We start from the raw sequence: 27,722 nt of genomic DNA on the forward strand, positions 1-27,722 counted from the left end.
GGAGAAGGGTAGGTAACTCTTCTGTTGCAGCCTCATCTAACCCTGCAACTAAACATTCTTTTTCTTTCTCAAGAAGAGAATAAAACTTTTCCTTTCTTGTGTACCCAAGATTTTTTTTTATTCAAGAAAAGAGAGGAACACAAATATTAACACACATTAAGTTGTTTGTTGGTTATTTACTGTGTGAATAATGCAGAATTTGTTTTCCCCAAAATATATTACACTGGGTGTAAAAGAAAACTCTTCTCTCTTCTATTTTTCATACTTATCTCTCCTCCTACATTGTCCACAGCCCCGCCATCAAGCTGACGTTTATCTCAAGCCTCCATTAAGAGGCCTTAACTTGAAAGTGCTTAGATGGAAGACAGCTAGCACTGTGTGCTCCATGGCAGAGCAGAGTAGGCCTTTCAACTGAGACAGCTCAGTGTTGGCATCTGCCTCTAATGCATTGCACTCTTGTCTTGTGATGGAGTCCTGCTTTCCCTGTCTGTGGTATCTGATCTCAACTTGTGATGTTAACTGTGGTATTAGTCGGTGGCTTCGTTTGTATCGGCTCGTTTACATCTTACAAAGCGCTCTTACTGTCTGATTCTCTCTCGCTCTGTCTCTTCAAACTGGTGCAACTTTCTTATCCAGCAGTGTGTCTTCATTTCTGGCAAATTAATGTTGGCAAATCCGTCCGCCATTAGAGCCTATCTACTGTAGTCACTCCATACCTACCATGCTCCCTTGCTTTTCTTCTCCCTTTGTAAGACATTTGATGTGATGATGCAGACTCCCCACTGCTCTGCACTCACAAGTGTGTCCCTATCTTCCCCACTTCCTGCGTGATAGCGCAATCTGATAACTACAACAGTTGCCGCTTCCTCTGATTGATTAACCAGTGACCTCTGACCCCCTGTGGGACATTTTAATTGGCTGATGTATAATGAGTGGGCTTCCCTGAAGAAGAGCTGTTTTAAGGCCAGAGAGGATGAGGAGATGATGCTGGAAGGGAGCAATCTAATTAGCTGATTTAACTGATAACACCTGAGGCAGATGGGTGAGAGTGTGTGTGTGTGTGTGTCTTTGTGTGTGTGTGTGTGTGTGTGTGTGTGTGTGTGTGTGTGTGTGTTATGTGATTTCTACCGTATCTTATCACTATCTCTCATACAATAGAGATGGATGCAGCCCTCGCAGTATTATGTAAGGACGATAAATGAATTATATGAGCAGCCCAGTATGTTTATATGCACTGAAACAATGTGGTTACTACCCTGGTACTGCATGTTTCTTGGTGTGTGCGTGTGTTTGAGAGAGAGTGGGCGTGTGTTGGTGTAATAAATGAGATTCTGTGAGGCTATACGTTATGATGAGTGGATCAATACAACATCTTAATGCAGTAAGCTAGAGGCTTTCATGGGCTAGATGCTTATATTGCATCCAAATACCCAATAATATCAAGTCAAGATCACATTCCCGTAAGAATAAATACTTTTGTTCTTTATGCTGGTTTTTAAGGTAAATATTGACATCTTTACATTTTGATCGATTTCATTTATGCAGTATAATTTAACAGGGTTTCATTTGCTTTTTGTACTTGCGCTGTTTAGCACTGAATGTATTCATGGAGACCATCTAAATTGGGGTTACTTGTTGAATATACTGTATTTAGACAAGTGGTTGGAAGGCTGTAGAAAACAGAGCGGGTACTGTTGTACAGGCAGATGATGCAAAGTGACTGCTGTAGTGACTGCTGTCCTTCATACCTATTTAGACCAATTTTTTTTTATTCTGTATCTGTCATTTAACCTCTTGAACCTCAATTTCCTGTTATCAAGCATTAAAGTTAGAAAATAGATTTTTAACCTTGAATTATCTTTTTTTTGTTTCAGCACTTTATTGAAGTTACACTGTGTGATGCTTAAACTGACTGAATTATTCATGCGTAACTTCAGACGAAATAAAACAAGAAAAGAAAAATCTGTAAACAATTGCCCGAAATTCAGTGCAACAAAAACAACAACAGATTATTCTTTCCTTATAGTAGTTATAAAATGTCAGAAAATGGTTTCAACAACACACCACAATTTCCCAAAGCCCAGAGTTGATGTATTCAATTTGCTCGTTTTGTCCAACCAACCATCCAAATGTCAAAGAAATAACATTTGTAGATATGGATGACATTACTATTTCTAAGTAAAAATCATTAATCAAATATTAAAATAGTTACTCCAGTGCAACCAATTTCTTGATCTATCATTTCAGCTTGAATCTTGACCAAGATGCACTTCTGTCTCACATGTGGTTGTTAAAGTTTTTTGTGAAATTGGTTGTTAAATGCTCAAGTAATTAGTCTTTGGCAGTTTCCTATTTGATGTAGTTGGTCTTTGCTCGTCTATTCAGCCTTTTTTCATTTAAGGTTTTACAGTGTATTTGTTCTTTCCTTACTTGAGTCTCTTCAAGTTTCACGCTGCAGTGGACAGGGTGCAGTCTTGTGAAAATATATTTTTATCTGTTATCCTCTCTCCTCTCCCTTTTCCATGGTACACATTTTCCATTGTCCTCCTTGTCTGTCATTTGCATTTTCCCCTTTCTCACACACTGAAAGACTGTGAGGAGAGTGTACCAACGGAGGAGCCACGTAAGTCCAAGCATAGCTCAGTGTGTGGCTGTGTTTGTGCATTTCTGTACGTGTTGGGCTGTGCTGTAGGGGTGCATGTTTGTGGACATGCTAACAGTCTTTTCTGCGGGAGTTCCCAGCGTACCTCTTCACTTTTTAATTAGATACAGGATCCCTGAAAGAAGACCAAACCCATGTGGAGCAGTAGAAATACCTTTCCTGTGGATTAACCCCTGTTCTCGCTCCTCTCCTCTCTCCTCTCACCGCACACACCATAATTACAGCACCAGACAATTACCCAGCATACTCATGGGATGCACATTTTGTTCTCTTAATCTGGTGTCTTAAATAATTAAAACCAACCATGAACTCCTTTTGTGAGCGTGGCTCAAGAGGGCTGTGTATATATGTGTGTGTGTCTGTCTGTGTCTTGTTTTGTTATTTGTCATGATGCCTCTCCTATCTAGCAATAGCACATATATCACATTTTCAAGTATCTGGCTTCATGTGACCCAGAACAGATTTACCTTCACCTATAACCTGATTATTGTACGTGCAACATTGTGTTTATGGAACAGCAATAGCTCACCCATACCTCACTTTGTCAGTGATGTGATCACACTACTTTCCCATAATCCCTTTCTCTATGCTTTTCTAGCAGTGAGGCATTCTGTCATGGCAGACTGTGTCACCGTTGCTTTGGAAAATATGTAAACACACAAATACAAAAAAGACACGGAAATCATCTTTGCGGTTGAATTTTCAAAATGTTTAATTTAGCACAGTATTAGAACTCAATAAAAGAATCATAAGCAACTGGTCAGTCTCAACATTCCACTTACTTTCGATGTTGTACCTGGACACTGAAAAATGATATGTACATCCCATAATCTCGCTATATCTGAATTTTTGCGCATCACATACATGTATGTATGTCAGTAATACAGTGCATGTGTCTGTGTACATGTATCCTTTGTTGAAATTAATTCAGTGTTTGTCTTCATCAGCCAAAAAAGAAGAGGAGGATCTAGAGGATAAGAAATCCATAAAGAAGAGAATTAAAGAGCTCAAGGTGCTCGATCCGAAGATTGCGCAGAATCTATGTAAGTATTTATATCCTTTTCAGCCCACTCCTTCCAAGGACTGGATTTAAACACATCCATCGTGTCGTGAAGCTACACTGTACTGGCTGTGTCTGTCGTTATAGCCTCACAGCTCCTCACAATACATTCTGCACTCACTTTTTCCCTTTGACTCACTTAATTCACCTCCTGTGTCCCTTATTACATGTTCTTTAATTTTTATAAAGTGGCCACAATAGACAATTTGTCAGTGAACGACTTGAAACTTTGCTTGTCGCTATAGCAAATAAAGCAAGGCTACACTTACTCTGAATCTGGCCGTGGCTGCCTTTGACTCATGTCTTTGCAAGAACACTTTGAGTTTATTAATGATGTTAAGCAGCCATTAAGGAAAGACGAAAAAGGAGGAAAAATGCTACTATAGTGGTGATAATGAGCTTTCTTTGTATTGTATCTAGATTCAGTTTATCACCTCGCCTTAAGATTCATTACTGGTGACAGTTACTGTATTCTACACACCATTGCATCAGGTTGGGTGTGCATCTCTAACAGCAAGACGTGACAGGCATTGGTTTCTATTTATTTATAAAGCTCTTAATGGCAATATGCCATCATCCATCTCTTCTCTGTTAAACTGGTCCCATAGCCATTATTTGACCTGTTCAAGTGATTGGCTAATACTCAATGTCCTGCATGTAAACACTACATTTGGAAAAACTGCTTTTAATCTTTGTGCTGCGCACATGGAACATTTTACAACACAGATTAAAAAGTTGTACATATACAGTAGGTCAGATTAAAACCACGATTACAAACTTCTCTGCTCTTGAATGTAACTTTTTTTTTAGCTGTGATCTGTTTTTTTGTTCTGCTTTAAGTATACTCTTGATATCATTGAAAATGAGGCCATAACTTCAGTTATTCTTTGAGATTTAAAGGTGCACTATGTCGTTTTGGAGAAGACATTTTAATCAAAGGAGAAAGATCTTCATTGGCTGATTTTTTTTTTTATGCTTAAACAAACTAAATAAACAAACTCTCTACATTTTCATGACTGAATAAACAAACTGACAACACAATTTCATACTGTTTAACTTTGGTTATATTTGCTGGATACCTGCTGCCTTTCTTGCTTCAAACTGTATTCTGGGAACTTATTTTCCTCTGAGAACAGCTTGTTTATTCAGTTATGGTGTAGATAAATATTACTGTGTGTATTATTACCTCATTATTATTGTAGGTATTATATTTTGAGTTTATAATTCTTCTCCATAACTACATAGTGCCCTTATAAATAAAGGTTGAGTGAATAAATAAATGAAAAAGGCATGTAGGTGTCTGCTGCAGCACACTGAATGTAAACATGCACTATACTTGCATACTCCTATTTATCCATCAAACTATATAAGGTGTAGCGTGTTGATGTGGCATATGTGTGCATATGAGATTATGTCAATTTGTGTGAATGCCACATCTACAGTATATAGAATGACCACCACACAGCACAACGCTTTCGTCACTTGTGTGAAACGCCTGCGACTATGTAAATTGTTGGTGTGCCTCCAGAGGTTTGATCAGATATTAGACGTCTTAAATAGGGGCAAGTGAAGCTTTTGACCTTAGCTGGCTGAACCATTGACATCCTATACTCTCACACAGATGCACACATTTATGCCTGCTTGGTTGGTTTTAAAACGACCGTTTTTAAAGCAACTGGCTATAATGAGGATCCAGCTGATCTTTTAAGCACTTCCAGATCTTAGCACCTCATTGGCTTATATCAAGGGGAGCTGTGACCTTTGTTTCATGTATTAAAAGAAAATGAGACTAATCAGCCCAGTAACAGTGATAAATCATGCAGCAGAAATTATAGAGCAGCAATGAGGAGGGAACAAAAAAAGGAGCGTAGGCAGTTTATGTGTTCCTCCATAGGAGGTAAAGAGTCTAAAAGCTTCGATTGAGGTTGAGAATTAGTATGTGGGGTTTTAGTTCTGTTGCTTGATTGATGCTGTCACTGGTAAGATACTGAGACAATTTATTTCAAGTCATGAGTTCTGATGAGTTAGAATGACATTTTGCAGTAAAGTTACAGAGCTCGCTTATATCACATAATACATCACATGGTTTAACAGGAGAGGGAAGAGAAGTTAGTCAGCCAGACCTCCATTGATTGCATGCAGTTTTTATTTTAAACTGTTTGTACTGGCTATAAAACTACCGACCCCTGCTTTGCTTGAAGTTACATCAGTAATTATTAGTAACAAAGCATTTTATTGGTCTGCTTGGTCTTTAAAATGAATCATTTTGCGTAATGCTTCTCTTTAATACTACCCAGTTTTGACACCTTGCACACCTGCTTCTTGAATGTCTCACAAAGTTTTCTGGAGTCATTTTAAAGTAACTGATTTTTTTTCCTCCATGTAAAGAGTTGCTGTAGACGGGTTGTACTGACAATGAGATTGAAGAAAATGTTTTTTTTTTCATTTGTTTTGTAGAGTAATTCCTGTTTCTTGCCTTCATCATATCAATTTGTGATCTACAACTCTCTATTTAGCAGACTCACTCAAATATAAAATGCTTAAAAAGTAGGATAATAAATTATACTTCTATCACCACAGTTTTTACCCTCATATATCCCTAATCATCTTTAGCATTGTACCCAAAAGTCATACTTGAATAAAAGTAAAGATATTGTCTTAAAATATTACTTTGGTAAAAGGGAAAGTCACCCATACAAATGGTCCTCGAGTTAAAGTCTCTTACATTAAATGTATTTAAGAATCAAAAGTATATGAAAAAGTAAAATTACACATATATTAACATGTATGTATAAACTGTATTTTAAAAGTTGACCAATTGGTCAACTACTGGATTCAATATCAGGATCAGTGCAAAGTAACTAGTAATTAAAGTTATTAGTAAATGTAGTGGAGTAAAACTAGTAAGTACTATATTTGTTGTTAGTAAAAAAAAAAGTCAGAAAATGGAAATACTCACCTAAAATACTAGTACCTCAAAGTTATACTTTAAAGTTGTGTTTATGGAGTTGTTTACTTATTTTCCTCAGGTAACCCATCCTCGGCTGTTTTCCTAATATGTACTCGTTTTTTCTCAACACAACTGTTGACCAGTTACACTGGCAGAAGGCTTTCAGTCACACACATGTTGCTTATACAAGAGTTTCAAGATCCTCAAAATGTGTCAAATAGACCAGATGTCTCCAGTTTTTCTGACAGGAATATTATGTAATATATCCAGTCTTGCATAATTACCAGACTTGGCATCTCCTTAACCTGAATAATGCGTGACATAACCAATATGCATGTGTTACCATTATATTGTGTGTTTTCTCATTGCATGATACAGTAGATACAGTACACACTAATTGTGATCACCAAAATGATGGTTATATGATTTTGTTTTCCCACAAGGACTAGTCATACGTCTTTTCACTGCCATGGTTTTGCAGATCTTTCCACTGGCTTGACTAATGACTTATCCTGACAAAGCATTTGCCATTCAGTGCCTCGTGGTACTGCTTGCTTGTCATTTTTGCTAAACCAGTGTAACTGGTTGAGCCAAGTTGTAATGCATCTTTAATTTTTCTTTGCTCACATCCTTTGTGTGTCCTTGAGCTGTTCTTTTTTTTTTTTTTTTTTTAAATTTTCACATAATGGTATAATAATTGGTTTGCTTTTTGTTATTTTCCTTGATTGATTTGTATGACCAAGGTTGCCATCAATCATTTTTATCTTTACCATTTATTTGTTGCATCTTTTATTTGTTTCTATGTAGCCATCTTCCTGGGTTCCTTCCGTATGCCTTATCAGGAAATTCGTCGGATGATTTTGGAGGTGGATGAGGAGCAACTCACTGAACCTATGATCCAGGTAGAGCAAGCTATGTAAAGTTGAAAAATGTTGAGCTGCAATTACTTAACTGAAATTAATAGATGACATTTTAGCTCTGAGATCAAGAGAGTTTTGCAAACCAACTCAACCTACATTGTGCAACTTTTTACCTTGAGACTGTACTGCACCAACTCTTTGTCGTCTTGATTGTCCTGAAACAGTACTTAGGCTGAGGCTGGAGTAACGGGCATCTGTAAGTCCCACAGAATAGCAGGTGCTGAAGAACCCATTGATAAGCACATGAAATCTGTCAGTAGATACATTAGTGCTATGCTGATGTAAAGCATCATTTTTTTAATTCTGTATTTCTGCTGTTCTTTTTTGTCACATCTTTACAAGTTAACTTTATGGCCATGACATCTATGTGCTTAACAGTCACACTTCATTTTAATACCATCTGTATAGCACACACTTAAAGCAATTGAAGTCTGTCTTTGTTCGTCTATCTGTCTTTCTCTTTCTCTTTTTTTATGCCAATAGAATATCCAGCAACAGATCTCAATGCCAGATGTGCTGTTCATAGGTTCTATGTGTCTATTTCTTTGTCTGTCTTTTCTTCATATGTCTTTTTGTCTGTCCTTGTCGACTCTCAAGTTCTGAAGAGATTTCTGCTTCTTGTTTTTGTGCAGGGTTGAACCTGACCATTCTATGAATTTTATCACAGATATAGTTTATATTTTAAAGTTTATAAATATACTGAGTGGGACATTTTGCAGTTGAAAAAATAAACTTGTCAGTGTTGGAAAAATCATGACAGTTGTTAAAAAACTGCAAATGTATCTTGAGCATTTCTGTTATGCAGTTTGGATATTTTTGACTAGAATTTTTATTTTACTTATTTTGCGATACCAACAGGGATTCTCATCATTTAATAATGAGAAAATACATACTCACAAAAGCATATGCAAAGCACAATTTATGGTTAAGAAGAGAAAATGTGTCATTAGTAGTAAGAATAAAAAGTAAATGTAAAACTTAAAGCCAATTTAAAATATATATATATATATTTTAATAGAGTTTTAAACGAGGTCACTGACGCAGCTTGCCAGAATTTGTATTGGAGTGCTTGTTATAGAGATTATGAGCCCCGGCAGCAAATGCCCTACTCCCCTCCGTCTCCAGTTTGCCCCCGGGTCAGCAACAACTAGTCGGCTGACCATACGCTGCTAAGAGGAATGCAAGGACGGAGAGGGTCAACAGTAGGAAGGGGCAAATGAGTGCTAAGATTTTAAAGACAATTCTCAAGGACACAGGTAACAGGTGAAAAGAGGCCAGAAAGGGGAATTGTGCTCCAGTTTTCTAGTTCTTGTCAGCTGTTTTTTCTACAAGCTGGAGGCTGTCAATTGCCTTCCTGGGCAGTCCTGCAAATTACAGTATTCTAAATTACTGAAATTAACAGCATGAATAAGTACAGTATGTAGTGTATAGTCATCAGGCCAAATTTAAATACGCTTATAGATTTAACCAAAATTTGAAAAAAAGGGCATAGAATGTGTGCATCAGATGTTGAGGAAGTTGATTAATGTGATGGTTAGCTGAGTAGAGACAAATAAACAAAAACAAACCTGAGCTACCGATTTTGCATTTTAAAGAATGAATTTAATCGATAATTGTTAATTACAACACGCAAATAATTAATGGTCGTTAAGGCAAATTCCATTAAACTGCATCAATAAAAACACGAGTAATGGAAATTACAATATTTGTCCTGACTCCAGGCATCCGCGAGAGATTTTCAACCCAATTTAAATGCAGCAGGCCAACATATTTAACACATAGTAGCAGTATTTGTTGAGATGGCTGTTAATTCAGATGGGAAGGCATTGCAGTCAACATGGTTTTAATTATTTAACATTTATTCCTTTTGGCTGTCTAAAAAATCCAATTACAATTTAACTTTCATTTGTCTATAAAAGTATACATAGCCTTAAGGATATAGTCTAGGTTTGAAAATAAAAGACCTTTTATTGCACTTACAAAACATATTTTTTCACTAAAAACTCACCAACAGTACTGAATCTCACCAAAATACTTTGCTTGTATAGAAGCATAACCTACTGCTGTCCTATTTGTAAAGTTGAAGCAGTGGTAGTCCTTGGGCTCCTTCTAAATGAAATTCAAAGAAACAGCACATTCTCTGCAGGCATGGACTTAAGGCAACCACATTGCTCTTGAAACCTGGATAGAGCCAATCCCTCCAAGGTGTAAATGGCTTAATTTTTGGACACTTTGAATCATGACATTTTTTAACAAGGAAAAAGAAATTGAGACATGACAATGGAACAGAGGAAGCTATAAAGTCTCAGTACAATTAATGAAATGAAAAGTGTCAGGCATCCTTACATCGCAAGTCTGTTTTTATATAAATTCATACTGGTTGCTGTTCACTGTTCTGCTTTCCTCCATGATGCTTCTCACTCCTTTTCTTCCTCTCTTGTCTTTGTAGAACCTTGTGAAGCACCTACCAGAGCAGGAGCAGCTCAACGCCTTGGCCAAGTATAAAAATGAGTACGCAAGTTTGTCAGAGCCTGAGCAGTTTGGGGTTGTGGTAAGTAGACACACACACACACACGCACGCACGCACGCACGCACGCACGCACGCACACACACACACACACACACACACACACACACACACACACACACAAAACTGTCAGCCCCCTGCCAGATGGTTATAGCAACATGTACATCACTAGAAATTATTTTGTAATTCTGTATGTTGTAGTATTATGATGTTGATGTAAGACCTCAGACATCATAGTCTTTTTATGTAATAGGTTGAAGTTTACATTACCATGAATAAAGTGGTTTAAAAAAGAACGTAATTATGCATGTGTAGTTTTACAAAGCTGGTTTATTACTGTATCAACGTAAAATAATATAAACATGTCTTGTATTTGGCATCATATATCGTACTATATTACAGTATCACCTTTCTTTCTCTTTTCTGCAAACTACACTCACACACACACACACACACAAACACACGCACACACACACACACACACACACACACACACACACACACACACACACACACACACACACACACACACACACACACACAGGGCCCTTTCATATGTATATCCTAATCCCGAGCTTTTTAAAATTCTATCTTCTTTGTAAGCCTTAAGAGCAAAGACAGGACACCTGTGGACTGCAGCACTAATTTATGCACATTAAAGAGCAGCACTGCTACCTAATTATGTCTGCATCGTTTTCTTAAAGACTTTTCAGAAGTGGTTTATTCAGAATTATGCATGAGGCGTGTAGCACTTTTTGTGCATTTTGTGCTTGACTGGCAACCAAGTTTCTGACAAAACATACAATAATCTTCTTTCGCCACATGCACCCACCTGTTTCATAAACACCAGTGAGAAAGAATCTTAGCACTGAATGAAATGCAGTGACTGAGTGATTGATACACAATAGCATGCTCAGCTGTTGTGTCTACTTCATCAGGGACACATAGAACAAAGAAGAGTCTGCTTATATAAGGTTGTTCCACTGCTGTGCCCTGCGTGGGCCCAAGGAGGCCTGTGTGCTTTCACCTATTGGAAAAGCTCAGGTTCAAAGGGAATTTGAAATTTACCATTGTGCAAACACACGCATTTTATCTTGTCTTTTTTCCATGTCTGCCACTCTTACACAACATTTGAACTCTATGTTGTGTGTAGCCGTTCGTAGTAGTAGTTTCTATTCTAAGGAGTAGATATAAGTGAATTGTTAAAGCCTTTGACACATGGATATGTAGTCCTATTATGTTTCTTTCTGCAGCTCCATGAATAAGTTAAATTATTCTTTGTGACAAGAAATCAAGAGGCCAAAAAGCTCTCGATCTTCCAACAGATTATTAATTGCCAAAATGTGTTTACACTAGTCAGCTTCATGCACTACAGTAGCTGTTATTGCTGTACATGAGTTATGATTTACAGACTTCATTTCAATCCCTGAAATCTTGGGAATCACTCTGTTTACCATCATGTGCTTCCTGCTGTCTCAACTGTAGTCACAGTGCTTATGATTGGCACTTCTTTGAAATAAAGTCTTTCATCTCGAATTTAAATTGTTGTTGACACTCCACAGAGACATTTATTACAGCTTGCCAAAATATTTACTCACATTAATTTGTTTTTACACTATATGGTACTTCATTTTGAATTTACTGTTCACACTCTCCTGTCCTCTCATGTTGTTAATACTGCCTGCAGCAGCTCAGTTTTGTCCAATGCCCTCTTTAGCCTGTTAAAGCTACACACATTCATTTTGAAGGCACACACTGTTTTGTTTTCTTTCTTTCTTCTTCTCCCTGCTTTGCTTATCACACAATTTATCCCATGTCTGGGCTCCATTTCGGCATTATGCTTGGTTCTGGTGCACCTCACTTTTTCTTAATATTGTCAAAATCTTTCTTGTCCTGTTTCCTCTCCCTTCCTTTATGCTTATACAGACAACCACACACACACACACACACACATGCTCGCTCACTTACTCACTCACTCACTCACTCACTCACTCACTCACTCACTCACCGACTAAAATAGTCATTTGATAACATTACAGTAGCTATAATTAAACCCTTGATGGAAGACATCAAACCGCACAGCCAGCTGTTGTGTGAAATAGACAATTGGAACCTGCGCCCCTCCCCTCCACCCCACACACATACACAATCACTATTGTGGCCAAGCCCTGGGCCCAATGCAATATTTTCCAATTTTCTCTAATTGTGTGAGAGTGGTAATCCAAGGCAGCCTATTGTATATTCCACCCCCTCTGCTGCCTGCCCTGTATGGACACTAACTCCACAATTAACTTACCAGACCTGGGTCCCAAATCAAATCACTGACAGCATCTATTACTACTGCCTAGCAACACTTTCCAGCATGCCGATTGCATGAATTTCTTTTTAAATTAGAAAGTGTAAATGTGAGTGTGCTCAAAGTGCAATTGTAGTCATTCTAAGTTTGACCATGTTCTCTGACTTTGTTCTGCTTTTTTACATAATTTTCCTCACTCTTGCTTCCTTGTCTTTTCTATAATTATCCCTTTTCTTATTATTCTTTTCTCCTTAATGCATCCTTGTTTCCTCCATTTCTGTTCTCTTATCCCAGATGAGCAGTGTGAAGCGGCTTCGTCCTCGCCTAAGCCACATCCTCTTCCGGCTGCAGTTTGAGGAGCAGGTAAACAACCTGCGTCCTGATATCCTGGCCGTAAACGCAGCCTGCGATGAGGTCAGGAAGAGCCGCTCCTTTGGCCGCTTGCTGGAGCTGGTGCTGCTGCTGGGGAATTACATGAACGCAGGCTCACGAAACGCCCAGTCATATGGCTTTGACCTCAGTTCTCTCTGCAAGGTGAGGACTGAAATGCCGACCCTGCCATCAACTATACACATACCGTATAAAGTCTTTTATCCCTGCAGTGGCAGTGGTTCAACATAAGGGATGCACGTTTGAGGATAACATAAACCTTTTCAATAGATTTTCCACTGCTGTCTTTGCAGTTGGACTATAAAAGCACACATAATGTGTTAGGTAACATTTTATATTAGGGAACACATATTAACCATGAACTAGTTTCTTATTAGCATGCATATTAGTAGCATATTGGTTGTTTTTAAGCCATTATAAATCACTTACTAATGCCTTACTCTGCATGATCATATTCTGCAACTACTAGGCCATTAACTACTGTGAGAGTTTTCCCTCAATAACTTCCTAATCACTGCTTATTGATTGTGAGTTAGGGAGTTGTTGTAAACCACTTAATAAGAATAAGCTAATAAGAAACTAGTTCATGGTTAATATGTGTTCCCTAATCTAAAGTGTTACCTGTGTTATTTTTAAAATACTTCAATGACCACAGTAAATCTAAGTTTAATATGGATACAAACTGAACTGTTTTTTTAGACCCCTTGCTTAAAAAGATTTCTCTCATTCTATTTAGTGCCGTCTCTGGTTAAACACATAATAACAAACCTCAAGATTGATACTGCTAATTTACAATATTATTATCATTTTGTATCATAAGTACAAGCCCTTCTTGTTCTATCACTCCAGCACTTTTAATAATTAGATGTCAAAATAATAATAATATTCAATTAATTTCTGCATAGATTTGTAAAATCCTGTTTAAAAAATCTTAGTTAATTGTTATCAGCAAACTCAACCATATTCTTGTACAACAGGTCGCCAAGTAGTCTATATTTTCCCAGTTGCTTTACTGCAGCATTATTAAATAATTCATTACTAAAGACTTGAGATGTGAAAGATATGATGTTAATTAATTGAAATTAAATGTTAATTTGTTATCAGCAATTGTTTTGGACCCCTGACATTAAATAAAAATCAGATGCAGACGTTTGAGTAATATGTTTTAGAACCCCTGATGCAAAATGTAAATCTTCGCCTGTACTGAGTGTCTATGTTTACATACATGTGTTTCTGTGTGTGTTAGCCTCTTAGTGTGTAAGTGTTAGGATTTTTTTTTTTTTTACCACCTTGGCTGATCCCTATCAGTGATCCCTAAAGTGGTTGCTGTGATTAGAAATTTCATTTAAACTATTTCATTTGATTGAACACTATCAGTCCCACAAGACAGATTTTTTTTCTTTATCTGCTGGCGTCTGTCAAAGCAGCCAAACCCAGGGAGTACTTTATTCTCATTCTCCTGTTCAGAATAGATAACTGAGGTTACGGCTAGCATCCCTTTGAAAGTTCACACACCCCGCAGGACTATCCATGCTTTGTGGGCCAGAGACATAGCAAATATGTATACCTTTGGATCTTCCGTGACAAGAAGAAGGAACAGCAGGTTTTCCTCTATGATAGTGATGGTGAGAACAGAGTGAAATCCTAGGGTAGTAGGAGACTTCTCCACTGGTTACATTACAGCTGTTGGCACACTGCAGTTTCCACAGTAACAACCACAGCAGCCATTTATCACTGCCACCTCTCCGCCCTGTTAGACTGGGTGCTTATGTTCATAAAATGCCAGTGCATGTGCGTACACCACATGGATTCATACATAGGTTATGGATTAGCGTGACAATGATATGATCAATTAATAGAAGGAGAATGTGTTGTGTTTAGCGCATTTGTGATGCTGCTCTTCCTGTGTGTCGGCCTCCTTATCTTCGCGCTTGTATGTTGTGGAACCAAGGTGTGAGTCGATGTCAGAGGCAGGATATACAGAGGAAGACATCACCTTCGTGCCTGCCCCGACTTTGACAACTTAATTCCATGGCACACTCCACAGCACAGGAAAATTGCACCCAGCCCAACTGGAAAAAGCAAAATGTTTACATTGTCAACTATGATTACCATCCATCTAAATTCAGAGAGGGACCTTTTGTGAGCGAGCACTTGAAGCTTTTGAAAAAATGGGAAAACAGAAATGAAAAGAGAGATGAGAATGTTTGATTAGAGGAGATAATACAAACATGATTAAACCCAGCGGGGCTGAGTACACTGCTGTCTACCAATAGATCACCTAGAGAGATACACAGCAACGCACTCCACAGGAGGGATGTTTGGCGGGGATACTGAGAGACATCTTGGAATTAGACTGTAAAAGAGTGATGATGGAAATTTATCAGAGAAATTGAAAAATTGTTGTGTGTGGAGGAGAGAGAGGCATGAAGCGCAGGAGAGGTCATCACATTGTGAGTATGTGTCTACTGCATAAGAATGAGACATGAAATCATCTGTAGCGCTTTCAACACTAAATTTATAAAGCTACTTAAGGTTACTGAATGAAGGTCAATATCCTTTGTCACATAACATCCATTTTATATGGTTATAGAACACAAACTCTCCACTGTTACAAGAACATCTTTTTATTAGTCCAAGTGGAATTAAATTGAATTTTCTTTGTCTGCTTCAGCATACAATCTTCTCTGTAAATCAACTGTCCTGTGTTCTCCTTTCAGGGAAAAAAAATAAATCAGAAATCAAAAGGGAGAAATGTATATCTATATCTTTTGGATTTATGATAGCGTCCCATAGCCTTGCCTTTGTTTTATTGAATACTGTTAAGCATTCGCCTGTGCAAATGGAGACATTAGTTTGATGCAGCCAGTCAAATCTTGCGTAAAGCTGTAATGTCAATGTTCGATTGTGTGCTCCTTACTCTTCAATATCAATCAATCAACCCACTGTCTGCTCATGACATGGGGGTGACAGTGCAAGTTTGCTTACTTTTTCTACAGCGTAACAATACGGTGTAACACTCATGACAGCTGTCAATCAAACATACCCTTTCGGCAGGCTGAGAAGAAAAGGAGCAGTTCTGATATTTCTTCAAGTGTCTTTTATCTTCATTGTATGTAATGATAAAAAAAAAAAAAAAAACTATTAACAATACATTTAAAAGAACATGTTGACATTATTCTTGACTACAAGAATGATGGCTAAATGTGATTTCAGTTGGACTTCAAGTATTCTGCAAATTCATATAAATATAATTTCTTCCCTTTAGAGATGTAACATTACCTGTACAACAAATCTAACCATAAGGTTAGGGTTGGCATGCACATTTTTAAGGGAACATTTCACCCAAAAATCAGATCAAAATTCAGTCATTATCTAGTCACCCCATGGTGATGGAAAGTCAGGTGAAGTTTCATAGTCTACAAAACATTTAGCAGCAAAACTTCTCTGCAGCACTGTCCTAAACAGCTCGTCCAGCATAATCTAAGTCTCTGGAAGCCCTGAGATCCCAAATTGATTTGAAAGACATTTTTTGTACACTATCGATGCACAGTAGAGCTCTTGCACCCACTTCAGGTGGGTTGTGTGCTAATGCTTTTAGCTTAGCAGCTACAGTGAAGATTTTAGCTTAAAAAAGGGTGTAAATAATATCTTTTTCTTGTGGCCTCTGGAGACTTGGAGTATTTTGTTTTTTTTGTTTTTTGTTGTTTTTTTACGTCTAAAACAAGTCCCCAGTTTAGGAGAATGCTGCAAGGCTGTTTTGATGTGAATCTCCTGAAATGTTAAGACCATGAAACTTAACGACTGAATTCTACTTATCCTTTAAGTGACCACTTAGTGCAAAACGTGCCAACACACTACCCCCCCCATCAGAGCAGTTTTATTGCACGGTCTATAGAATCTATTTGTTAATAGTGTGTTGAGACTAAAGGATCTAAAATAATTAAATAAGTCTTCATGTTTAACCTTTGTGTTGTGCATATGTGTTTTACTACAGCTGAAGGACACTAAGTCAGCAGACCAAAAGACCACATTACTCCACTTCCTGGCACAAGTATGTGAGGAGGAATATCCAAATGTGATCAAGTTTGTCGAAGAACTGGAGCACGTGGACCGAGCTAGCAGAGGTAATATACAATACTACCCACATGCACAAACCTACTCACACACACTGTTATGCTATCCTGACAGTTTGGGTATATTTGCCAGGTCTTTTAAAAACAGACAGATTTAATAATCTCTGACAGATAAACAAAAGCCATCACTGTTTACCAGCACCATGGCACAGTGCATAATTTATTGTGACTCCTAAACATGCACAGCTCACTACTCTAATTATCAAGTAGCAAAGTAGTTGTTACTTGATAATTAGAATAGAGATTGTAACTCTGTGTCTACCTCTTACTTTCTCTGAGGCGATATCACAGTGTGATTATTGCAGTTATTTTGGTTTCCTGCTGGTGTCATCTTAAGTTCTTTAGCTCTCTAGATGCACAGGGAGTTTCAATCACTTCTCGTGAATCAACATCCCTGCCGCTTAAAAATGCTAAATTAGCACTGAAATACTGTAGGTAGACTGTCTTTGAGCAAACAAAAGCATACATACAAGATGCTCTGTTTCTTTTTATTCTCTGTTTTGCAACTCGGTGACAAACATCGTCTGTCTGGAAGTCTAAAAAGCCAGCCTTGTTAGCTTTGAGTTAAATGAGAAAAGCCTTTTATGTTCTGTTCAGTGTGTTTTTAGAGGAGGGGATGCTATTAAAACTGACAACCGCATAATGTTTTTTGATATTTAAAGAACTCTGGCCTCTTGTTTGATGGTGGCCATTTTGCTGTATCGCCTGGCATAAACAATTGTGATGGTATGGACAATGGCAATGGTAAATGATTGGAAAGGTGAGCCTAATGAAAAGATAACGAGCTGTGTGGGTGTTCCAGCCATATAAACTACTGCTAGCATACACCTTATTTAAAAAGTATTTCATTTAAAACCAGTTAAGTTTGACCATTGAGATCCTTCAGCATTCAGACAAAAAAAAAAAGACTTTTACCCGAGCTCCTGCAAAGTAATCTGGTGGGAAATACTGGGTTCGAGCAGCACCCAAACACAGTGCTAATGTCCAGCATGAAAAAAGCTTCAGCAACCACCAGAGTGACAATTTATATTGTAGTGCATCAGTATTGAGAGAGGCATTGAAGGATGTGGTTTGGAGAGGTTAATGCATAAACAGAACAGCCTGTCTTAGACAAACTTCTTACCTCGATAGAAATGGAGCATTCTTCTTCTGCATTCCTCTGTTTTTACTTTGAGCTTTACTCTTACCTTCCTACTTTTGTAAGTCTCTGGGGATTTTTCTTGGATTAGATGCTTGTTGATTCTGTAAACATGCATTGTATTTCACCAGTTTAGTGTTTGATCTATGCTACACTCTGCTCATCTGCACTGCTGTTTGAAAGTAACATTAATCTTCTGCCGTAGCGCATTTGCAAGAGTTATAGGCTTATTTTTCAAGAGAATACTTCAGGTTATGTCTCCAGCTCTGATGAAGAACAATAAATTGTTTGAATGTAGTTTAAGTCTTTATGTCAGTTTAACACAAATTTACTTTTCATGCCTCAGGCAACGTGTTTTCAAGTTATCAGTCCATATGTCTGTGTACCTGTTTGTCCTTCAATCCCATTCGAATGAACATGATATCTCAGGAATGCCTTGAGGGAATTTCTTCCCATTTGGCACAAACTTCCACTAGATTGTGGTTGTCAAAGATTAAGGAAACTGTGACTTCACAAAACACACATGTCCACATCCCTAGAAAACACAGTCATATAGAAGTAAAGAAACAAGGAAATATTTTCACTTTTTTTTTCTTCATAAAAACACATTACCGGTACTAAGCTAATTAATCAATTATCCAAATATTTGACGATTAATTTAATTGATGACAACTAATAGATGAATTGTCTATTTAGTAATTACCTCCATTTCGCCAAAAACTACACATATTACCTCTCATTATATTTCTTCAAAGCCTTCACTGCCTACCTATATTGTATGACCTATGATTGTAAGACAGTGAGGCGGTAATTTTTCATGTCTTTATAATTTTACGTACAGCCGTGGACACAAACACCCAGACACACAAATTCTCACACACTTGTTCGGCCAGTCTATCTAGAGTATCGTAAAGGTCACAGGCAAGCAGAGACAGACCGGGTGGTCAGAGGAGACTCTGTCGTGTTCTTTGTTCCTATTGCCATTGGCAATTCTCAGGAGGAAGTAGTGAGCAGCAGTCTGTGTACAGTATGTGTGTGCGGTCGCAGCATGTTTCTTGCCGCTCCAAAGAAGATTTTACCCACCCTACCGTTCCCAGCAGGAGGGAATGAGGCAAAGGGTGAGGACGAGGAAAAAATAGAGTGAGGATGAAATGTGTGTCTTTATTGTTTGGACTCTTCCTTGTAAGGACCCCTCCAGGTTCTGTTGGTGCTTTAATAATCTGTGGATAATGATGCTCCTGTTGAGTGTTTCATTTCACCCAACTGTGCTGCCTATCCACAAGCCCTTGGCCAAGATTCATAAGTACAAAGGTGAGATCAATCGAAAGTGCAATGCTTGGATCTTACTTCAAGCTCTGTCCATCTTCTAACTTCATGGACCTCAAGCTGAGTATATATTTGCATTTATATAGATCGTAGTTTTTTTCCTGTGCCAATGTCTTGCTGTGTGTTTCTGTGCCATTATGAGATGCATATACTAAGTGTCTCATCTCTTCATATCTAGTATTCAGACGAACAAATCCCATTTCATCTTTGCAAACCATGCTCTTGAGTGGCTTCCTTTTCATCAGGTCTGACAGCCATTCGGGAGGCCTGAAGACGCACTAAAAGGCTGCATTACATTCATAGACGCTAACCAAAGAGCTTACTTGAGCATGAAAACAGGGTTGGATCGAGGTAGCAGTAATGATTTGCGCTTCTGTTGCAAAAGCCGCCTCTTTTGACTGTGTGTAACACAGCCTTCGTTTCCCCCATTGCCAATCCCGTCTCTCATGGAAGCAAAACTGCAGCTTAGTTCAGGGTTCCTTTGTGTCTGCCTTCTTATTTCTGCCCCTCTCTTTTCTTTTCAGCACTACAATCATTATTTCTCCTGACACGGAGAAGCAGCCCTGGTGTGCTGCTTCTCTCTGTCATTTTCCATGTATCTATCTATGTATCTATTTATCTGTCTGTCAATATCTCCCTGTCTCTGTCTGTCTATTTTTCTTGTCTGTCTCCCTGTCTGGTTTTTGGTCTATCAATCTTTCTGTCTGTCCCCTTTCTCTTCTATTCCTATTTCTTTTGTCCCTCATCACAAACACATGCACAAGACACAGCCACTCGGGTTTAAGTAATTAGGGCGGTTTGTTGCACGGTACTTGGTGCTTAGTTTGATGTTGAAATCAGACGAACATGGAGACATTAATGTGCTCAACCTGGCTACTTCAGCTTGTAACTCTTCAAATAGCGCCTGTCAGCCGCAGAAACATCGTTCGGTTGGAAAGCTATGCATAATGCTAAATAGACATGTCTTTATAAATTTTATTTTGCAGCAAAGACGGAGAAGCTGTTTTGGTTCTGTTTCTGTTCAAGGCTTGTGGCCCTGAGGAATCATTAAGTAATAATGTGAGGATTCAACTACATTGAGATGGTTCTTAAATATTTGGCTCAAGCCTTATTTGTAGTTTTGCCACATGAAGGGTGAGCGACGAGCCTCATGTTGAATATATATAGAATGAACAGTCTACACGGCAACTTATAATTCAGTGACCTTCATGCTCTTTTTGTATGTAGTAGGTGCTCAGCATGTGGAGTGTGTGCACCGAGATTTCTGGCAGTACAAGTCTCCAGTTCCGAGCCTCTGGCACCATCAGTCTACTCCCACTTGTCTGTCAGGCTTTAGCCTAAGAGGGCAGATCTGCGTATTTTCCAGTCTCTTAATTTCCATACATCAAAGTATGATCTATAGTGGAGCTCTGCGTGTAGCTGAGCTGTTTGCGAGTATGCGCGGTTGTGTGCCTACACTCAGTCTCATTTATAGCACAGCAGGTTTGCAGAGTAATAAAAGGATGTCAATGGGGGATTTGACCTCCACAAATATTCCAATTATTATTCTTCTAAAACATCCTATATCTGTCTGCAACCCCTCTGGACCACAGAGGCATTCAGGCCCCACTGCTCATAAAAATCACTCACGCTCAACACACAGAAAGAGAAAGCAAGAGCAGGGTGACCAGAGAGAACAGAGAAGACATGGAAACAGCCTTTTATGTTGTATCTCCCTCTCTGCTCGTCACTGTACCCAGAGCAATTATTTTAAAATTCTTAACTTGTATATGACAGATGTGTGTTTATATCGAGCATCAGCATCGTCTGTTTTGAAACACATTTCTGTGTGTTTAACAAAACAAACCAGCTGCTACACTCAGTCCCAGGCAGATTTTCTCCTGAAACATATGCCTCAACTTTTGTCACCTGCATGTTTTGTCTTGGTCACATGCCCTTCCACCTGGGGGAGCCTCTTCACCAGAAGATTGATCTTCGGTTTTACTCTCTGTCTCGCCCTCCCTTACTCTTTTTTCAGTCAGTGCATCATCACCGCGCTTTAATCATTTCTATTAACAGACTGCCTGTCTGGCGTCCTTCCACCTCTGCATGCTGCCCGCATCAGACTTTTGGTTGCTTGGTTATGCAGAAGGCTTTTAGGGAAAAAAGAGACGATGATTAAAATGGAAATGATGGAGCTGGTGAAGTGTCAGTTTTTGATTGTTTACTAAAATGTTTTTTGGACAATTTTATCTATCATACTAATCATATTCGGCATTGGTCAGATGTCTGGAAAACATTGATTATTTAGTCAAAGATTTTTAGCTATTTTATGAGTTTTGACAGAATCCAAAGAATTTCTGTAAAGTGGCAATCAGCCCTAAGGCTTAAAGGTCCAATATACAACATTCAGACTCACTGGATGTCAGGAAACAACAATTTACTATGTAAAGATATAGTGGAGTAAGGACGTCCTGAGCAGAGAGTGACGTCACACTCCCTTTCTGTGTGCTGTTATTATTATTGTCATTATTGAGCTTCTATGTTTTTTGTTTTAGAACCGCTCCGGCCGTGTGTGCATGTTAGTGCGTGTAAGCCCCCTCCATTTGGACTGCTGGACCACCCCGTTTATAGACACAGCGAGCTGTGTGTGTGTGTGTGTGTGTGTGTGTGTGTGTGTGTGTGTGTGTGAGTGTGAGTGTGTGTGTGTGTGTGTGTGTTCTGACATATGCCACTTTTGGGGACACAAGCATTTGCATTAAAAATAGGTCTACCTAACCTTTGGCCCTTCAGGAGTAGCCTGTGGACTTCCACAGACTTCCATTGGAAAACTGCAGTCTTGGGGTCCTAAGTATTTTCATGCAAATGCAATCTTGACTCTGGCGTTTGTCCCCAAAAGTTGCATAAGTCAGTTAGTCTGTCATGAGGCTAGTTGATACTGTATGTCAGCATCATGTCAATACAAATAAGGTAAAAGAAATGTCTCCCAATATTCCGGCCATTATTTTACTATTCTTTTATAAGTAGCAATGATTAAGTTAGGCGGCAGTATTTTGACATTTTGTGATGCGTTTGGAGTGCTGCTGAATTGTCAATTTTTAATCATACCATTGACTTATTTTTTAACCTCTGTTTAACCAGGGAATCTTCTGAGACCTGGTTATAATGGCATGATAGAGTAGTTGACACAATTAATGTACAAGGTTCACCTAAAGCATAATAAAACAGAGCCTGAGAGGCAGGAAGGTGAGCAGTGTGACTCTTTAAGAAGATCGCAATCCCTCAGTGATTGTATCTGAATTGAAGAGCAATGTTCTTCTTAATATATGATATTAAACTTGGTAAATATATGATACGTATACATATACATACATATATACATATGACAGATGAACTTGTTAGCACAAGTCACTGATTACGTAAAATATGAGGCTTTAAAGGGCAAAAACAGCTTTTAAGTAGTAATTTTTTAAGTAATATCGTAAAAAAGCCAGGGCTAAATTTCACACAGGTGTTACAGAATTGTATTCATGACTGATATCACGTGAACACTTGTTATGTGATTCTGTATTTGTTATGACTTAAGCATAGGCCTGTGATTTTCCAAAAGATGAATGGGATTGTTTGACAATTTTCCTGTCCAGATTGGCAGAGTGGTTTCTTACCGAAGTAAAAGTCAACACAATAGTCAGTCAGTGCAGAGCAGCATTGACTGATTTAGACATCATTGCTCACAATGTAGTCTGTGTCAAGAGTTTAGAAGGAATGGTGTGCTGTCGCATTTTCAGTGTGTACGACTGATTGTTAACAATTAGTGTACTATGATGGGGTGGGGGGCGATGATGGGGAGAGCAGCAAAAAAACAACAAAGGAAACAGAGAATGAAGATAAACAGATAAATTACTAAGAGTACCCTCTAATAAAGAAGAAGGACTTTCAGGACAGGTTGAAACATACAATAAATATAAGGAACTTATGTGATAATGAGTTGTCAGGTAAAGATGCAGTCAGTGTACTTTAGTGTGAGTGTTATATGGTGATTAGTTACTGCAGTGTGTTTAGCCTTCTTTCTAAATCACGAGTGGAAGCATTAAGAGCAGAATTAAAAGTGCCACCTGAGATTCCTCTCAGCCAGGAGAATTCACAAATGTATTTTATTTTTCTTTGTAGATACATTCACATGCTGAACTAAGAAATCTTTGAAAAGACTATATTTACATTCCATTAAAGTTACAATTTTCAGATAAATCGGATAAACTCTACAACTTCATCTGACTTCAAAATGTTTGTAGTGAAACTGTCTGATTGAACAAGTGTGTATGTCAAAGACAGTATATTCCCATCAGTAAATGGGGTTTATGCTATAAATTCAGTGAGAAGCTTAGCTACATAGAAGTACTCTCTCTTTTTTCCTTTTCATATGGCATGTATTAGGATCAAGGGACATTTGAAACTACTTAAAAATAAGAGGCTTATGCCTTTTTGTCAAGTAGGGTCTAATCAGGGTAATTTAAGCCATATGCTATATTCAGTGACTAGCTTAAAGTGTCAGCCATGACCAACTTAACAGAAAGTTAGGCTCAGTATTCGCCTGCTCTCCCACCTGCATCATCCATGCACCTGTTGGTAAGACTAAAGGCAAAGGATGAAGGAGGTATTTCTATTTCAATAGCCATTTTCATACTTTGAGGCTGCAGTTTTGAATCTGTTGCTCTGTTTGTGTTACTGAAAAGCCATACATTCTGTTTCAATTTATGAGCAAACACAGTATTTGCTTTCACTACAGTGTGTTTGTCAGGAAGGCATTGTATTCTTATATCAATTTAATGGTTTACGACTTACACATGAGTATATAAGAGGCACAGAATAATAACACTATGTATTGAACGAACCCCTCACTTGATGTTTATTTTTTCCTCAGTCATTGTTTATTCCCATGGTGTTTCTGGCACAGTGTGAGCTCATAATAAGCATGCTTTGCAATTGAGCTGGCTTCTCTCTCATTTTCCCTGTTATTTTTTTTGTATGTTGTTTTTCTCCGATGCTTTCAGAGCCTCAAAATAATAATGCATTTGATTGTACCTGTAATTGAGTTGTCTTTTTTGTGTGCTTCTTTCTTCACATTTCCTTGACACGTGGCTGTGTGCTTTTACAAATGTGTATGTGTGTGTACTGATATATGTGGATGTGTGTGTCAGTATCTGCAGAGAATCTGGAAAAGAGCCTCAGGCAGATGGAGAGGCAGCTGCTGCAGCTGGAGAGAGACCTGGAGACTTTCTCCTCCCCCGATGACCCAAACGACATGTTCTTCACTAAAATGGCTATATCCTTTACACACGCATGCATTCACTCACCAGTCTAGGGAATTATTCAATGGGTTTACTGTAATGAATCAAACGGTACAAAAGTTAGAGGAATTTATGTTTAGTTTCAACACTGCGGTGCTGCAAAGGGTTGCAAAGAACAGGTTTTCATAGCTTAACACAAAGTTGAACTTGTGGTATGAAAGGATGGAACTCTCAAGTTTTTTGGTTAATCAAATACCCAATAAAACACATGTCTTTAACGTTTTACATAATTAAATACTCATGCTGTGTTTCCATTAGTTCCCATCGCTTTCCACCTGGATTGAAAAACTAAATGTGAAACTAGTAGAAGTGACTCCAATCTTCTCCCTCCACATGGAAATTATCACCACTTTGTTTTCACAAAGAAAATCCAAAACAAATAAGGGTGTGTGATACAACCAAAATCAAAATCATTACATACAGTAATGTATGTATCTCACGGCCATGGTATATAGCATCATATAGTAGCTGTTCAGTAAATTCAGTTAAGAAATGGTTTAAAATAACTACAATGTAGCTTCATTTCATTTGTTTATTTTCTGTTTTTATTTTGAGCTTCTATACAAACAGAACAATTGCCTCACATAAGACAATGCAAGTAAAAAACAAAAGACTTCATATCGCCCAATGCTATGAATTCATTGTAAATCGTTCAAGAAAATATACAGTAGATGTATAATATGCTGTTAAACAGAAAAGAAAGGAGACAACAATAGTCCTGCCTGACTTGGTCCTATGCCTACAGTACACATGGTTTTCTTTCCACTGTTGATGTAGTGAGCAAGTGAACAGTGGCATCCCACTCTATAGTCCGTTTTTTGTGCCAGTGCCCCTTCAGCTCTTGTTCTAAAGGAGGCTTCACGCTGAGGGCAACGTCATAAATGAGGGGAATGGTTAGAGAGGGCGAACTGAGACAAAGCCTTCCTCGTCTTTCTGTCACTCTCTTGCTCTCTCACAGCAATAGTCATTGTTGAATGTTCCCAGAGACAGAACAAGAACAATTTAATATGTTTAATTCAATTGTAAGTTTATGAATACGAAACAAAAGTGCTAATTCACAAATGCATAAATACATAATTTTTGTCTTCATTGTTACCCTGCCTACTTCGGATATTCACGTCCACTGCTGACAGCTGTCCATATCTGTGTGGCAGCAGTGTTAATTATTTACTGTCCTCTGAGGTAGTTCTAGAGGATCAGGTTGACAGGCCTGTCTCAGACCAGGTGTAAGTGTGTGTTCAATAATACACCCTGTACCTAGCCCCCTTCATGTAGTTTTGATCAATAGCCTTGGGCTGGGGCACTGATGGCTTGTGCTGTAGTAGTTAGCAGTGAACTTGAGTGAAAGACTAAAGGTTCACTGAGCATGGATTTGACAGCTCTGTCTTTTACCGCTTTGCTTTCCAGTGCCAGGTGGACTGCACAAAATGTCTAATCTTAGCAACAGTGATTAAAAAGTCCATCAGATTTAAAATTAAATCTGAATTCACTGAAACCAGAAACTAAATGTCAGCTAGACACATGCTCACAGTATACATTCAATCATCCAGGCTTATCTGTGCCCCTGCCATCCATATGCAAACCTCACAATCCACACTGTGCTCAGGTTTTTGGGACACATGATTCAACCGAGATAAACATGTAGTATTGATTAAACAACTTAGATATGTGAGTTTTATGCACCTTTAAAATTTCTAAATTAAAAGATCCCCATATGTATTATTGTATTAAATAAGTATTATATATATTTTTTTACAGTTTCTTGTTTATTATTATCTTAGTATTATATGATTTCATATTGTTTCCATCCACTACTGTTATGCGATTATTAGGAGATGGTTCATGGACATAAGCAGTAGGTGGTGTAAGTGACATGGGTGTGTGAGGAGGAATAAATCAGTCCAGGGTCAGGGTTTTCCTCATAACTTTTTAGACACAGCCCAGTCAACTCATCCAGATTTCTCCCTCTCTGCATCTCCTCTCGGTCGACATAACTATCCAGTCTCTCTACTCTCCTTCTCCCCTCTGTTCTCAACCCAGTGAGGTACCAGCTGCCTGTGCAGCATCAACTAGCTGAAATACCTGATACTTAAATATCAACTTAACATTACTGTAAACACTTAATATATGTAAACAAGATGAAAGCAATTCCATATGAACATACTGAACTTATGTCTGTACAATAATGTTTAAATCTGTGTTTACATAACTTTGTGTACATATCACATATTCACTCTTACAGGGCACAAACTTTCCAGACAGAAAACCTGAAAAGGAGCAAAACAGTAGAAAACACGATGCAGAGGAGTTTTTGTTTGTTTCTCGTATTAATGTGTGGAAGTTTACGTCTGATCGGTGAGGAGCAATAGTTATTCTTTACATAATGTTGCTTTAAAATATTAAAAGATTCCCTGAATATTTAAAGAAAAACACTTAAAACAAAAACAGCAAGAGCTCCAGAGCAATAGTTCTAACTCTGATTCTTATTCTTATTAATCTATATGTGGATTTTAATCAACACTGGTAATCTATGTTTGTATAATCTAAAAAAACAAGCTCTTAAAAGTTATTTTTTATTTTGACTTGACCCTACTCCAGTATCTCACATGAGTAAACTGACATTATTGAGTGTAATGGTTGTATTTATGAAGATTTCCAATCATCCACATCATAGCATATCTAAAAGTACTAGATCAAAGACAAAGAGGGATTTCCCGTCAATGCTCTTGAACCCCTTGACAGATGATACAGTCACGTTGAAATTAAGACATTGTAGCTCCACCTGCAACTGATGAAGTTTGCTGGTGGCATTTGTTACCAAACAAGAAAATCTACAGTTAACAGCTAAAAATGAGATGCCTGCAGTCACACATTGGTGACATTGAAAATTCCATTATCACTTCATGTGCTACTCGAGTATGCAGTTACTGTGCTACAGTATCCGTCTAGTGTTACACTTCTGAATGTGAGCTAAGCCTGCGAGGGTGGCA

The 27,722-nt window shown here is 38.2% G+C and overlaps 1 protein-coding gene across 6 annotated transcripts in view; it reads left to right on the top strand.

The window, feature by feature from the left end:
- The window catches only part of LOC311256164 (protein diaphanous homolog 3-like), a 173,211-nt gene that overhangs the window by 69,766 nt on the left and 75,723 nt on the right, over positions 1–27,722 (top strand). For all 6 annotated transcript variants that reach the window (XM_084351013.1, XM_084351009.1, XM_084351010.1 and 3 more), the window contains 6 exons: positions 3,610–3,705; positions 7,480–7,574; positions 10,042–10,143; positions 12,710–12,949; positions 16,803–16,932; positions 24,583–24,707. In XM_084351013.1, coding sequence (XP_084207139.1) covers positions 3,610–3,705; positions 7,480–7,574; positions 10,042–10,143; positions 12,710–12,949; positions 16,803–16,932; positions 24,583–24,707 — 788 coding nt within the window. The remainder of the gene's footprint in view (positions 1–3,609; positions 3,706–7,479; positions 7,575–10,041; positions 10,144–12,709; positions 12,950–16,802; positions 16,933–24,582; positions 24,708–27,722) is intronic.

Source organism: Pagrus pagrus (assembly GCF_965226575.1).
Source record: "Pagrus pagrus genome assembly, chromosome: 1".
Taxonomy (NCBI): Eukaryota; Metazoa; Chordata; class Actinopteri; order Spariformes; family Sparidae; genus Pagrus; species Pagrus pagrus.